This window comes from Poecilia formosa, unplaced genomic scaffold, assembly GCF_000485575.1.
Source record: "Poecilia formosa unplaced genomic scaffold, Poecilia_formosa-5.1.2 Scaffold652, whole genome shotgun sequence".
Classification (NCBI taxonomy): Eukaryota; Metazoa; Chordata; class Actinopteri; order Cyprinodontiformes; family Poeciliidae; genus Poecilia; species Poecilia formosa.
This window is the reverse complement of record NW_006800591.1, coordinates 137,971-154,001: the sequence shown is the minus strand read 5'-3', so window position 1 is coordinate 154,001 and position 16,031 is coordinate 137,971. Positions and strand designations below refer to the sequence as shown.

General features: G+C 41.1%; 1 protein-coding gene across 7 annotated transcripts in view; it reads right to left on the bottom strand.

The window, feature by feature from the left end:
• The window catches only part of lrch1 (leucine-rich repeats and calponin homology (CH) domain containing 1), a 69,943-nt gene that overhangs the window by 31,058 nt on the left and 22,854 nt on the right, over window positions 1–16,031 (bottom strand). For all 7 annotated transcript variants that reach the window (XM_016666054.1, XM_007542047.2, XM_016666052.1 and 4 more), the window contains exons 2-6: window positions 10,005–10,149; window positions 7,692–7,818; window positions 6,486–6,591; window positions 1,834–1,970; window positions 254–384 (exon numbers count right to left, since the gene is read on the bottom strand). In XM_016666054.1, coding sequence (XP_016521540.1) covers window positions 254–384; window positions 1,834–1,970; window positions 6,486–6,591; window positions 7,692–7,818; window positions 10,005–10,149 — 646 coding nt within the window. The remainder of the gene's footprint in view (window positions 1–253; window positions 385–1,833; window positions 1,971–6,485; window positions 6,592–7,691; window positions 7,819–10,004; window positions 10,150–16,031) is intronic.

Sequence of the window (16,031 nt, the reverse complement as noted above, 5' to 3'; positions counted from 1 at the left end):
CTGAATACATGAAAGAGAAAGAGAGAAAGTTTCACTGTGATACAAAATGTCATACACATGTTTGACATTTTGTTTCTCTTCAAGTATGACTAATCGTGGCTCTGTAAGACAGATGTTTTTCTACTGCTGTTTCTGTAACCCGATTTCTGGTGGTTTGTCAACAGCAGAAATTAATTCTGGAAGAAAAACCGTAAAAAAAAAACAAAAAAAACATGAGAGGCACCTTGCAGAAACATTCCCCTGTGCGACGTACCTGCCAGTGGAGGGACGAGTGAAACTGAGTCGCTCCATGACGGGGAGGTACAGCGAGTCGGGCATCTTCTCGCTGCGACACGCCTCAATGCTCAGATACTTGAATATGTGGACTTTACCCTTGATGCAGATCTGCAGAAACGGAGAACAGAGAGTCTGATCAGGACAAGGTGGAGGACAACCGATCCAAGCCGTCGGTCAGTCATGCTTCAAGTAGGTTTGACTTTTCTTCATTCCTCGATGTACAATAAGATCAAAAAGTGTTTTTACTGAACCGATATCTGTAACAAACCTTTATTTAGAGCTCTGCTTTTGTTGTTTTATGTTGTCACTTTGTTTTTCTGCTCTCCTGTACAGAAATTTAACAGACCCACAGAGAAATGGAGTAAAATTGGCACATCTATTGTTGTATAAAAAGACCCTTCACCAAACAGTATTTTTCATTATTAATGCAGGAGAATATTTCACCTACTTAAGGGAAGCCTATTAATTTTAGGTTTCTTTTAGGTGGGTTACTTTTATATCTGTCAAAACTGTCACTATGTCCTGACAGTAGAATGAGATCAATCTGTGAAAAAAAAAAAAAAAAGCTCCTCCCCCTGGTGTCCCACTGCCATCTGCAGAAACTGGTTAGAAACAACCTATCAAGAGCCAGGAGGAGGGTCTTAGCGCTGTCAATTACACTTGTGTATGTGCTGCTCATACCCTTCCCTTTGCTCTCTGATATGCTATAGCAATTTCTCTACAGATAGCCTGCCAAGAATGCTAAGGCTGGTTAGCATGGCTGTCAGTGACAGAGGATAAACAGTTCTTCTGGAACAGAAGGTTGTTTCTCTGCCGTTAGCACAGCTACAGCAAACTGGCAGTCTTGAGCAGCACCTAAACAAGCATGATTGACAGCATGTCTTACAGTTAGTGCCTTAAGTTATCCTGAGTGTTCTCTGTAGCTTTGCTGCTAAAGGCCTGAAGGCTGGAAAACAAGCGGAAAGCACTGTTTCTCACTCTGCTACATTCTCCTACTACTCTACAATTCAGCACATTCTCTCATTTCAGCTTGAAACTTTAAGCTCTTTTCCTGTTTTTTTTTTTGTTTGTTTTTTTCACAGAAGCTGCATCTTATCTGCCAATACGTTTAGCAGCGACTTCTTCCTAAGGAGCTAGACCTTCATGTTTCCATCTGTCTGCGTTTAACTTTGTCTCTTTCCTAGGCGAATCAATTGAAGGAGGTATTTTTGCAGCTAGCTGTCTTTTGTACTCTTGTTTTTTCATGGAATACATTTTACTACTGGGTCGAATCTCATGCTTTGAGATTATTGTGTTTCTCTGAAATTTTCTTCGTTTCTTCTCTCTCCTCGTCATTTTTGTCTCCTAAAAATGATCGTGACCTGTCCAAATTGCCACTAATCCAATAAAGATAAAGGGAGGAGAATATCAAATTTGCCTCTGGCACTGCAAAAAAAACAAAAAACAAAACAAAAAACAAAACAAAAAAACAAAAAAAAAAAACAGACCTACCGTCCTGCCTGACCAAGCTGCTAGGAAAAAGCACAGTAAACCTGCTGGAGTGCTCTGTGAACGTACCTGTGCAGGTGGACTCTGTAGTGGGTTGTTCTCTAACTGCAGCGACTGCAGCTGCCTCATCTTCCTGTAGCACACTGGGATGGTGGACACCTTGTTACACGAGAAGTCGAACTTCACCAGCGGGAGGTCGGCCAGGTCTGAGGAAACACACAGAGAAACGCGAACGTCAGGGAACTCTTCAGCGTTCAGAGAAACAAGATTATCTTATTTCCAGGTTCATTTTTCTCTCCCGAGCAGCGAGCACGCTCCCCTAAAAGTTAAGCAAACAACGGTTTGGTCGGAGGAAACGTGCGACCACGCTTGGCTCCTAAAGCGACGGCGGAATCATTTGTTTTAATCTGAGCGCATTAACCCTGGTGGAAGGGTGCAAATCAGAAACATCAGTTGCACCTATAAAACTTCCTGGAGGCGGCTCCGGCATAAAAACGTTTACCAGACCAATAAAACAACACATTTACTGAGAGCTAAAAGTGTTCTGCTGAATTTTAGCTCAAATCACCAACATGTTTCCCTCCAGAGAGAACAATAAAGCTGCTGTTCGCTTCCAAAGAGGCTTGTAATCACTGCAGCAGAGCGTCCCACTGCTGCTGCTGCTCGTCTGAACGCCATCGCTCGTTAAATCCCTCAAACCTACAAATTGTGCTCGACTCATGTTGGAGTTTAGAGAGAGAGAGAGAAAAAAAGTGGAATTAGCAAAGTCAATGATGTCATGAGAACTATTTATAACCTGGACGGACCAACACACGAGAAGTTTACAGCAGGAAACGTTATCTATCCTGTAGATCTGCCGTGTTTTTGTTAAGTGAGTGTATTTTTGTATTCCTGATTTGTGTAATTGTACTGTCAGTGGAAATGCAGCTAAGTTTGTTCACGCAGTGAGTCATTTAAAACAAAACAAATACTGCAAGTGATTTTGAAACTGAAAGCTGGCAGCCAGATCAACAGCCTTCATTTTATTTGTCAATGTTTCTTTCTTCAGAATAAGAGTCTGTCACATGTTTTGCAGAACTTCCCCAGAAATTATTGCGATAAACGATATCATTGTGAAACCATTTTCAGTAGTAATAATATTAATAATAATAATAATAATAATACCTTATTAATGCTAGAATACCCACTGAAAGATTAAAAAAAAACGTAAAATTCTAACGAACATGTAAAATTGAAAAAATATTTAATTTTAAATATCCAAAATAAACAGGCAAAGCAAGAACAGCAACAGTAATTAAAATTGATTATGAAATACCAGAAAACAGGCAAAAGAAGCAAGTGGTGCAAACCAGCTGCTTAGTCAAATGTTTGCAGCGTATCTCAAAACCCCGGCTTTCCATCAATATTAAAGCCGAGCGTCTCTTTAACAACTGTTGTCCAAATGGAAGTGATTTTCATTTCTCATGCGTTTGACTGATTTGTTGCTTATCTGCAGCTTGTTAGAGTCCAATGAGATCTCACTGCACCACTGATTTCAATGTCGGTGCTCATTTGGACCTCAACGCTATAATCAAACTCCACACCCCAGAGCGTGTTGGAGGACATTAGCACTTTCTCTTTGTTAATCTGAAATTATAAAAATGATGTCTGGCCGTGTTTATTAAATTTAGACAACAACCTCAGTCTGATTTTACCATTTGAGGACAGAAACCAGTCGCAGGAAACATTTGTGAAGTTTCTGCCAGGAAACCTGCTAAACCCGACGGTAGGGGGTCTATTAAAGCAAACCAGCGGCCCACTGCGTTTTGTGTTAGAAAATGTTAAATGTTACAAAAATTCAAACGTGCTTGAACAGCCATCATAATCTGGGAATATTAAGCAACAAGCTGAGGCAGCACGATGGGTGCGTACCCCCTATAAACCTAGCTTAATCTGTCTTTACAGTTACTAGCATAGTCTGGTAAAGACGAGGGTGTGTAAAAAGACAGACCCTGTTTTTTTTGTACACTATAGGGCATAAAATAAAACCCTATTTAAAATAAACCAACAATATTTAGCTTAGTAGGGAGCTATTAAAGCCTGGCGGCCCGCCAGGCTTATAATCCACTGGGGTAAACCGTGATTTGTATTCCAGACTCCAGCTGACAGGTTTTCTTTATTCCAACCTCATGCTGGTGGTCCTAATGTCAGCCAAGCAGCTAATGAAATGATCGTTGCAGTAAAGATGTAGAAATATTCCACAAATGATGAAATTCACACAACGTAAACAACCATGTGGCCGTGAGGTCAGTCAGGATGTTTAAAGCGGTTCAGAGAACGGTAATGGCTACGGTCAGCATCAGCGCCACTAATCAAAACAATCTCAGTGTCATGATGAAGATTCCAGCCATGAGGAGGAGGAGGAGGATTTTTCCACCGCTGCTGCAGTTTAATCCTCACATTGGGAGCCTCACTCCCAAACGTTATGCTTTCACCGCCCAGAGCTTGGCCAGGTTCTGAACAGCCCTGGTGGTCTCGCATCTCGGCGGGATATTAAACCCAGAACAACTTCCCCGTCTGGGTCTGCGATGGACGAGGATGGCAGCGGCGCGGGGGGAGGGCTGCATATATGCCCGGTTTGGAAACCGGAGCGGTAAATCCAAACAGAAGAGAGGAGGGAGGAGAGGTAGAGCAGAGCGAAAGATCCAGCTAACAGGCCGGAGTCGTTCATCATTCTGATCGACTGTCTGTAAAGGAACCACAACACAGACGGGGAACAAGACGTCCTCATGTTCCTGTGCCTAGTAAACTCTAATGAGACCTTCGCTTCTGAGACGTCTTTCGGTTTTCTGTTTGCTACAATTAAATATGCTATGAAGTAAAACAACCAGCACAGCTGGCATGAGAAACAAAAGGCGTTCAGAAGTAGAATACATCACTCTTAAGTTATCTTTAAAGGTTCTTTCATGTGTCTGGGCTAGTAAGCTACACTTAAAAGGGGCAGGATTACGCATTTCCCAGACACATTAGTGACACCTATCTCACCTTTAGTTGTTACAAAATAGGCCTGTCACAATAATCAATAAATTAATTAATCGCATGATAAATTAAAACAAACTCAATTTCCATTGGGATGATTTATCATTTATCCATTTTTTCTCTCTTTTTACCAAAAACTGGATGATTAAAGTCTTCAGTTTGATCTCAACTAGACCTTTTTTGAAGGACCATTTTGTTTACAAAGACTTCAAAATTTATTTGATTTCTTCTTTTGTTGATTTAAATGTCTTCCAGTTGCAGTGTTAAATGTTTATTAGAATTTAAAGTTCACTGATCTCTTAGGATGTTCTCTCTCATTATTATTTTGCCATCACTGTTATATTACTTAAACAACAATATAAATCGCAAGAATTTCTGAAACAATTTATTGTCCAATAAAATTTGTTATTGTGACAGGCCTATTATATATATCAAGTATGATTTAAAAACAATTTGACTTTATAATTTAATGTCTTGAAATTGGGTGTCTGTCTCTTTAAGAAGCTCCTGCTCTTTCTGAAGTTGTCACATCTCTCCTCTATTAACTTTACCAACACTTCACTGAGCAGTAGCTCCTATAATGAGCTCAGCAAATGTGAAGTTCCTCCAGGTGTTTGCTAATTGATGCCAGCTAGTCTGAAGGAGCTGCAACTGCAGCCCTGAGGAGGAGCTTCGTCCTTGAAGGCGGAGCTAGGTCCAACCAGCCATTTTGAACAGCTGAATGGCTGCCACGAGAGATTAAAGGATTTCTCAAACATGGAAGAATCAAAGCAACACTCCAGGTGTCTTTGATGAGGGAAAAGCATCATAAAGCTAAAAAACGTTGATTTTACATAATATTGTCCGTTTAAATGCTTACAAGTCTGATTCGATAACAGATTCTCATCCACAAACCCTGCAGAATCAGCTCAACTTCTTNCATGTTCCTGTGCCTAGTAAACTCTAATGAGACCTTCGCTTCTGAGACGTCTTTCGGTTTTCTGTTTGCTACAATTAAATATGCTATGAAGTAAACGTTGGCATGATGCAAACGTTGATTTTACATAATATTGTCCGTTTAAATGCTTACAAGTCTGATTCGATAACAGATTCTCATCCACAAACCCTCAGAATCAGCTCAACTTCTTCCTTCTACTCAGATACCAACGCTCTCTTTTCCACTAAACATGACACTATGAAGGATATTTGCTTTAATTCAACCATGTTTCTAATTCTCTTGACCAAATAGGGTGAGTTCTGCCTGAGACTTCAAAATGACATTTGTAATCACTGGTGGATACTTCTTCTACACAGTTTATTAGAAACAATAGAGATGTTTTGGTTTTCTCCTGCCTGAGGGTCTGCTGCTTTAGTTTGCTGACATTCGGGACATTTTAGGTGAAAGTCAAAGACTCGACAACCAGACTGCTTTGTAAAACGTCTAATCCGAGTCTCTGCGGATGATTTCTGGAGAGGTACGGTTCTCTCGGTGTCACCAAGCAGATTGGGACCTTTGAAAACCAGAGGGTGACCCGCGGTCACGCTGGGGGTTCGGTATATTTTAGGAAGCCAAGACGGGTGTGGCAGAGCATACGGAGGACTCTGTGGTCTAAAAGGAGCCCGTCGCCTCTGACGTTACAGCCGCAGTTTAAACACACACAGAGAGAAAGACAGAGCAACCAAGACGGAAAGCGTAACCTCGCACAGAGAGGGAACAGACTCACCTTCCGGCAGGACGCAGAGCAGGTTTCGCCGCACGTTAAGCTCCCGCAGCGCTTTGAGTCTGCCGATGTGTCGGGGGAGGGCCGTGATCTCGTTACAGCTGATGTCCTGCGGCACATAAAACAGCATTAAATTTACAGCATCCTCAAAGATTTGACAAATGTTTTTTATTATTTTATTTTTTTGAAGTAGAATGCTTAAGAATACCGGATAATATCATGAACCGTTTAACACAAGTTTTATTTTCATATTGATCTGACTAAAGAGAATTAAAACATCCAAGTAAATACTCAAGTAAGAGTAATAAAAAAAAGTCTTTGGTAAAAACGTGATTCAGGTACTGAGAAACTGATTAAAAAAAATAAATACCACTTAATATTTAAAAATTACGTCAGACTTACCAAACTATAAAGCTATGTGGAAATGTTGGTATTTTAAAGACCAAATTGAATATAAGTAGTAAAAAACATAATTAGGAAAAATAAATAAATAAAAACGTCAGGCACATTTTCCGAGTCAGTTTCTTTCAATATAAAACTCATGAGACTAACAGAAACTGCAGGTGTGTGTGTGTGTGTGTGTGTGATAAACAATACTATTGTATTGTATCGTACAAGTAATGCAAGGTCGCACTTTCAATACCTTTAATTTTGTAAAGGACACACCGCTTTGGCACTGGAAGATATTTTAACTATCCAAAAAGTTTAAAATATTTTGAACATTTATTTTATTTTTTAAAACCAAAAACATTGTGATTACGATCAATTGGTTAATCATTTGCTTACTTAGGCTTAGTGAGGTTACTCACAGTGGCTAGAGTCATAATAAAATCACTCTAGTGAAAGTAAAAAGTACAGCACAGTAAAAATACTGCTAAATCTACACTATTCCAAAACGTTACTGAGTAAATGTGACTCTGGATTTATTATGTCAAATTAGCATGTACTCCACCTCATTCATTTGAATGAAATTTGCATCAAAACAAAGAATTTCAATCTTTTTTTTTTTCTCCATAGATGTCAACCAGTAGACAGGTTTTTCTTTTACATGTCGATGTGTCCAGTCGGAACTGATCAACATCTGAATACGTCAGAACTCAGAAACGAGCTGAACTCAGTATGGACCAGGAAATGTCTAATCAGTGCATCTCTAGTCTCAAGCAATCTCAGGACTGAAGTGAAGTCGGTATGCGGCTGAGAGAGTCTCACCAGCTCCATGAGGCCGTGCAGCTGCCCGATGGACTCCGGCAGGCTCACCAGTTTGTTGTTGCTGGCGTTGAGGACCCTCAGAGGTAAACCGCAGAGGCACGACGGCAGAGAGCCCAGCTGGTTCCGACTGCAACCCAAACACACACACATCACTGACACGTAGGAAGACTATCAAAAATCATTCATATGTGGCTTGTATAAAAAATCATGAAGGATATTTACATAGTTTGTAGATAAAACAAACTATAAAAATAACAGCTAAGTTATTGGGGAAGTGAGGACAGATGCAGCTCACCAGACAAAGTTTTGGGGGCAACCAAGAATCATTTTTTTTTTTGTTTTATTTTCACATGTAGAGCAACGTTTTTCCCAAATGACAGGCTATGTTTAATCAGTGGGTTAAATGTGTGTAGCTAGCTTAGGATGTTCATTATAAACTGGGTAGTTTATTGTTTGCAGGAAATCCCAAATCAGACGCAAACATTAGCATTGCTAACATATAGCAAGTCCTTGTCTTCAAGTATTTTGCTGTTTTCCATGGCAGCTCAGTGAAGAAGTAAAATCTGACGACCTTTTTCATTTTAGCCCACCAGGCTAGGTGTAATTTATCTTAAATAGGGTCTTTTAAAAACACCAGTGACACAAGAGACACTTAGCTAGGTTAATAATTGACTCATTGAACTGGATGTGAGGGGGTACCAACCCTCACCTGCCCACTGGCTTCAAATACTAGTATTTCCAAATTACGATGCTCGTGCACCTTTACATATTTGGACCTTTTAGTGTTTGTAACCCAAAAACACAGTGAGCCCCTGGTTGACTGCCCTAGAAACCCCTAGCTTAGCAGGTCATCTTGGGTAAACTCTGAACAACTTGAAAATCTTCTTAAAATGAGAAACTTTATTTTAACAACCAGTTCCTGCTCCTTCAACTATTTCTCAGCTCTAGCAGCTTTCTACCCAGCACCCAGTATTCAGCCACAAAATCCATCTAATTAAAGACTTCTTCAACCAACAGAACAAAATAGGGAACTACTTCCTTTCACCCTTCAAAATAAGAGTTTTAGTCGTAGATAATAGCAGGTTCAAGTACACCCCATTACTTAAGCTCTTACACTGTTAGTCAAGCAGAGGAAATGTTTCACGTCTTCTTCTATAGTTTCCACATGTGAAACACTTTAACAATCCTCCAGAAACATATGTACCTAGTAGTAAAAGAGCCGTGTGGAACCGTTTCTACGAGTCAAAAAATAAAACAAAACCACACACAATAATACACACAGAGATGCACACACTGACACACACACACACACCTTCACCACACACTGTGAAACCTCAAATGAGTCAACTTTAAAGGAACAAAACAAAAAATAGCCCTTCGAAAACCAGCCGTCCACAGCTGCACACTCACTTTAATGTTTTTAATGCTGATCTTTCTAGTTTCAGAATGTTCTCCTATCAAAGTGTGTGACGTTACACTGAGTTGAATTAATCTGGTGTAATGCACTGCTAGCCAAAGACGCTAAAAATACAGATTTCTAGAAAGGAAAAAAAAAAGCAAAGTAGGTTTTATTTTTGTCTGTCTGCTTGTACTCAAGTGTAATGAGTCAAACACAGCCTTCCTGTCAGCGTTTCGGAAATGCGCAGTTTTAATCTCTGCCAGTGCCCCACAAAGCCCTCTTTGTTTTTATACCCAAAATTCCACTTTTTCTGTTTCAATTTCTCTGAACACCATTTTAACCATATTTATTAACCCCAAAAGTGCATCATTACGATGCGAATGAAAACGATTTAGCAAAGCAGTAGCCAGAGGTCAACATTTCCTGTTATTCTGAACCACAAATGGAACAGACTGCTGTGGTTCAGCAGAACTTTGGCTTTGAAAGGTGTTAAAATGTGTTTTTAAAGAGCTCAAGCATTATGAGGACAACCAAAAATGTCATTTGAAACATAAAAGAAAAACTCCCCTTTAAAAATGATGACGAGTTGAACTCTACACCAAAACACTTATCACATGAAGAAAGAAAAGACCAAAGAATACTGATTCAGTTAAATGTTTAAGAGTTAGCAGACGTGCTAGCTAGCCTCTTTACGTTTCTGAGTAGTTGTCATCTCTTTGTTGCTCCTCCAATAAACCAAGTTTTCCCCTGCGTAAACTTGCACTAAGCTTCAGGAGTTTTCTTGGGAAGATGATGGTATTTCAGAGTGTTTTTCTCACCGTGGCTGACAGGCTAACTCTGTGTAGAGAGGCGAGCCAAGAGCCCGGTGTAAGTAGGTAACGGCGTAGCCTTTGCTTAAACAGGGATGTGCGTACCTGAGGTTCAGCGATGTGAGCGACTGCAGGGTGATGATGCTGTCTGGGATGGTCCTGATGCAGTTGTGATACAAGTTTAGTGTCTCCAAGGCAACCAGGTGGCAGACCTCTGAGGGGACGTCGCTCAGCCGGTTCTTTGAGAGGTCTGCAAAAAAAACAGAGACATTTAAATAAAGGGGGAAAAAACAAAAGCAAGAACGGATGGATTTTATTTGGATATCTAGAAATGTTGTTACTATAGAAAGGTTGGATGTTATTGTTTACATCTGGAAACTTCACAGATGTACACAAATGGTAAAAAGGCTATTGTTTGATTTTCCATTATAGTGGCGCTGTCGCGGTAGAACAATTCCTTTAACAAAATGAAATCTGGAGATGCAGGCATTATTAAGCAGGCATTATTAATTTAGTGCAGTGAAACAAAGAAAAGGGAAATCAAGCAGGAAAACCATTTAAGAATAACTCCAAAAAACACTCTTATTCTTTCTTATACCCTACGCGCAGACCCGTTGCCATAGCAACCGACAACAATGCCTCTAATGTGTCAGGATTCGACACCATAAACACGTAAACATTTCCCAAACGAAGAACAGACCATTCAGTTTGTCAGAGTATCACGTTTTCAGGCTTGATGTCTATCCTGCGATAATTAATAAATGAGCGCTGTGGTAGATTAGTTACCGCTGCTATTAGCGGTGGCTGATTAGTTCATTTAAACATCTGCTCTGTTGATGATCTGTTAGAGAGCTGCTGTGTTGATTGCCCTTTTTTGTTCCAACTGAGCCAAAACATTGAATTTCTACAGCACATTTAAATATTAAGGTGGTCAAAGTCAAGCTAGCATAACTGACCTACTGCCCTCTTCCTTGCTATTTTTTTCTATTAAAACTTTTTACCAACTTCTTGAATGTGATACCCTTGGACCTTGTTATCTAGTTGCCATAGTGTTGACAATTAGTAGCAAAGCGCTGCGTCCCTTTTTCTTTTATAAATTATCCAGACATTAAGATTTAGCAGGTTATGTTGACCATTTGAGCGCTAGAACCAACAGCAGTCATTATCGCCTCGTAGGGAGCTGGGGGACGAGATCTTGTGCGTGTGACGTCACTTTATAACGCAGCAATTTATTGTTGTCGTTTTTTCAGGACTTTAAAAGGTGGATATGAATGGATTCTTCTAAAAACAGAGAGTTCACACAGAAGATGTTGGTTTTTCAGGAAACTGCAGCTGAGATTTGTTTGCAGCACAGTTGTCTCTCTGCATGTTCCTCAGCTAAAACGCACCAAGTTCTCTGTCAGAGCAGTTTGAGCACTTCACACAGCATGTAAGCTAGTCTGTGATGACAACCCGGGAGCAGAATAGCATCTTTAGTGACAGACAGCTACTGTATGAGCCTACAGCTGTGGAAGTGAACCCCTCCTCACTTTAACAACAACCAGCTATTTGCTGTTGGTAATTACAGGGTGTGGATGTTTGAAGTGCTTTGAAGGACTTTGCTCTGACATCTAGGTCAGCCATATGTTCGCAGAATCGATTGCTTCTTTCTAAACCTGCCCCTCGTTAGCTTGTTGCGTTGCCGCCGTTCTGCAGCATGACACAGTCGCCCACAGGGAAGGCAGCTTGTATCAGCCTCTAATAAAGTTATTTTATGACCGCTTTAATGAGAGGCAAAAATAAACCGGGGCTATTCAATCATCTGAAATCTGGGCTCTAAAAAAAAACATTTTTTTACAGTGATGTAAACACAGTATGTGGTGGGACAGACCGAGTCCAACATGGTAGTAAAAGGGTTCCTACACGAAATGTTATGGAGACAATTACAGACGTTTCCAGGTATGTCATGCTGATTTTACAACAATAATAAATATAAGCAGGAGGGTGAGTGAAAGAGAAATAAAAGAAAAAGATTAGGAAGTTTGAAGAAAAGGAGAATGTGGGATTAAAAACTATAAGAAAGAGCAAAGTATTTGCAAGAGTTGGGGACCAGAGCCGCCTGCAAATGACTGAAACCCATGAATACTGGAGGCCTCTCTAACAAGGCTTATGACTGCCTATTTTCATACTTCAAACACCAAATATACATTCATATGATTTAATACACACAGTGGAGACAGTCTTAGCTCTACCACAGAAGCTAACGTCTACAGTCAGACAGTCAGTGCCAAGGAAAAAAGAATGCTGCTGTTTGATTGTAAAACTCAGCCAATAGTGTGTCAGTAGAGTCGCGTTTAGGTATTTCTGCGTTTTTCTTCAACATTCTATGAAAAATAATCAAATAGGCAAATTTTCTGCAATTAACTTGGAGCTACACGTTTCGTAGTAAAGTCTGAAGAGGTTATAATAGAGGCTTTTAAGAGATTAGCTAAACTTTTAGTTCCAGCAGCTCTCTCAGTGGACTTTTTGCCTGTTCCCAGTCTAAATAATTAACGGCTGCTACCAGAAGAAAAGCAAGAAAGCTGCTCTAAGATCTTTATGAATATTGTTCATGAATTCAAGTAAGAATCGGATCCAATTCAGCAGTTCAGAGTTTTCCGTCGTGCCCCAGCGAGAGCAAATCTGTGATGTTTGTGGAAGTCAGTATTTGTCAAAAAAAAAAAGTGCAGGAGCCGGCTGCTCAAGGCCAGGACCAGTGACATCACGTCCTGTGCAGCTCGGCAGCAGCGGTATCGACTTTACTTATCAGCGGGCGCCAAATAAGGCAGAGAAATGTCAGTCGGCATTGTTCTGCCGAGGTTCAGCACTCAGCCTCTCCGCAAACCCATTTTGTTTTCTTCTTCCCAGACTGAGAGAGAGAGAGAGAGAAAGACAGAGAGAGAAAGAGAGAGAGAGGGAGAGAGAGGGAGAGAGAGGGATGAGAGTTCATTTCCTCTGGAGGCAGCAGTCGTGGATGCGGTGGGATTTAAGTTTGTGTTGAGGGTTTAAGAGAGAGTGTTTGAGTGTTTGAGTGCAATCGTGCGTGACCTTTGAGACAAAGACTGAGCCGGGCGTTAATTTTTTATTTTTTTCCCCAGGCACGATTGTTATTCGTTCTGGCGTTTCAGAGTCAGGAGGAAAACAGAAAGGGCATCGGTGCTGCAGGGTGCGCCCCTGACCAGCAGGGGGGTGCAGCGGGGCGGGGAGCCACAATTGCCCCGGGACGTTGTCATGTAGGAGGAAAAAATTAAATATATCAAGAAAACTCTGTGCAGGTCATCTGACTGCGCAGGCTGGCTTGTGGAGCTCTTTTATGAAATTAACACTACGGCAACAACGGCGAGGCCGCTGGTGCAGCGACAGGAAGTGCTATTTAAAACGAGATGAATGAGGAACAAAGAGCGTGTCAGATCTGTTTTCATTCAAGCTGCTGTAAAACACACACCGGCGTGCAGCTATCGGTGTCGGAGTGTGTGTCTGCAAACACTGCAGTGACCTGGAGAGCAGGCGAATTGAGGACCTTCCATCTCCCAGACACACTTCTGTCGGAAAAGCTTCGCTGCACGCGGCGTGAGGAGGTCGGCCGGCCGGCCTCAGGTCAGTTACCCATCAGGCCCCTCTTCACTGCTGCAACTGGCTGTAGCCAAACGGCTGAGGCATTCCCTCCGGTTCTCCTGTTTAAACTTGCAGCGTGAGATGGCAGCAGAGATATAAAAAAAACAGAACGAACACCTTCCTGGAGACACAGAGCCCAGGTCCTCCGGTTCCCATGGAGCTGAAAAATGTAAATCCCCAACCAAGCAATCTGGTTTTCATGCCAGCAGCTTAGAAACAGCGATTGTTGAAGCTACATCTCCCTCCTTGACATGATCTAAAGCCAGCCTCGAATCCTTCGTTGCTCTGCGGTTTCATTAGATATTCAGGTTGTGTGCCAAAGAAAAGAAAATGTATATATCAACAAATATTGACTGAATTCTGTAAAGAAATGCACACCTAACATTTTGCAGGTATCTTCAGGTTTCAGCCAGTTCAGCTTAAGACTTTTTAAAAGCCTCCTTGAATGAAATTTAAGACTAAAGACACATAAAATGAAGGTCTGGTTTTATTATAATCAAGCATAGGGGTCTCCATGTGGCTCTTGGCAGCAGCAAATGTTTCTCACACTGCAAATGACTCTCTACTCACAATGAGACCAAAGTAGAGATGTTTGGCCATAATGGCACCAACACGTTAGGCGACATCCAAACAAAGCACATCAGCACAAAACTCTCCAACCAATTCCCAGGCGCAGTGTTGGAAGTTTTGCTGCCACAGGGCCTGAGAACGATGGAGGCGCTCCACAGACTTTGAACTGATTAACAAAGTTTTCCAGAGTAAAATGACGCCAGCTCGGTAAGTCCAGTGGGTTTGCGAGTGCCTACATGAGACTGTAGGTTTATCCAGACACTGTTCGCCGAAATTATGAAAACAAAGGACAGATAAACTTATATATATATTTTTTGTGAAAGTAGACTGATGATGTAAACACAAACAGGGCCTCCCCGTATGAGGTAAGGCGTGGGACTTCCTGTGTTATTAACAGTACCCTCCCCTCGTCTGTGAAACAGGAAAGAACCTTATCGTGGTAATGAGACGTCAGCGCTTTGCTGCCAAGGTGAACACTTAAGACCACTTGAAGCTGAAGGAGACGAAGCTGGAAAAGGGAGCAGCATGTACAGTGTAGAACATGCGTCTCAAATGACGCCTTTTCCGAACTGCCTACAGATTCTGTACTGGACTGAGACCAGGACTTTAACTTGGTTTGTCCTTGAGACACTTTGTAAACACTTTGGCTGTGTGCTTAGGGTCATTGTCCATTTGGAAGACCAATCTGTGCCCAAGCTTTAACTTCCTGGTTGATGTCTATAAGTGCTGCATGAGTTCAGTTCATTTATCATCTAAAAGACAGTCCGTAGGTGTTTTTTTGTTTACTTTCTTCCTTTGTGATTAAGTGGAAGAATTTTTAAAATTTAATACATAAATTATTGCATTAAGTAATTTAGAGAAAAAGCTCCAAGACCTGTGGAGAAAATCTGACTTTCACTTTGGTTTACGTAAACTTTGAGTTCAATTATCAATTGACACAAAGTTTAAAGACTCAGTAAAAGCAGAAAGAGACGATTGAGAAAACTCCATCACACACCACTGTTTGCCTCCGTTTTTACACTGAGTGTCTGCACATATGGGGCGTAACACAACAGATTTCATTATACATCTCTTGGAACATTTTCTCACTAGTCAAGATCACATAAAAAACTGAAAACTGTGACACTGACTTCCAAAAAAAGAGAACAAATCGTTCTCCTTGCTCTTAAATAAAACAGAGTGGCTCAACAAGAAATCTGCAGTAACTGATGTAAAGATTAGTGGACAGCAGACAAGAATGCAGACGCGTTTCCCTTTACTCTCCAGGTTAGATGATCCAAGTGATCCACGTTCTTGTGTTAGTTGTAGAAGATATTTCAACCAGGCATGTTGCGGCCTGCAGGCTGACAGGAAACGGCAGCATATCTGTGGTTTGTTGAGAGATGAAGTTGTAACTCGGTCTTCCTGCAGATCACCTCGTGACCTCGGTGAAACCACACTTAGTGGGTGCTTGGTGTACAAAGGACACTGGAATGTGGAGGCAGAGCTGCTCAGACGCAAGAATGTCTTCCTGCCCACTGATTAGAGCTCAGTCATCTAACAGGACCGCGGCAGGACGAGCACAGACTGGAGGGACGAGTAATTATAACGCTGCTGGTCTTTTACTGTTATTAATACGACGGTCTGCAACGTAATCATTGTTCTCGCTGCAAAACAATTGAGGTGGCTGGGGCTGAACCTATTAATAGGATTAATCACGATGAATCTACAACTTTGTATTTTTATGATGTAAAGCACTTTGAACGGCCTTGGTGCTGAAATGTGCTATGCAAATAAACTTGATTTATTGAATCAATTATTCAAATATTTGTCAGCTAATTGAGTAATTGGATAACTGGAGTGAATAAATTCTAATTAAGGCTGAAAAACATATTCAGAGCAGTAATTAAACTGAAACTCTCTTTCTGCATTATATATACATATATATAT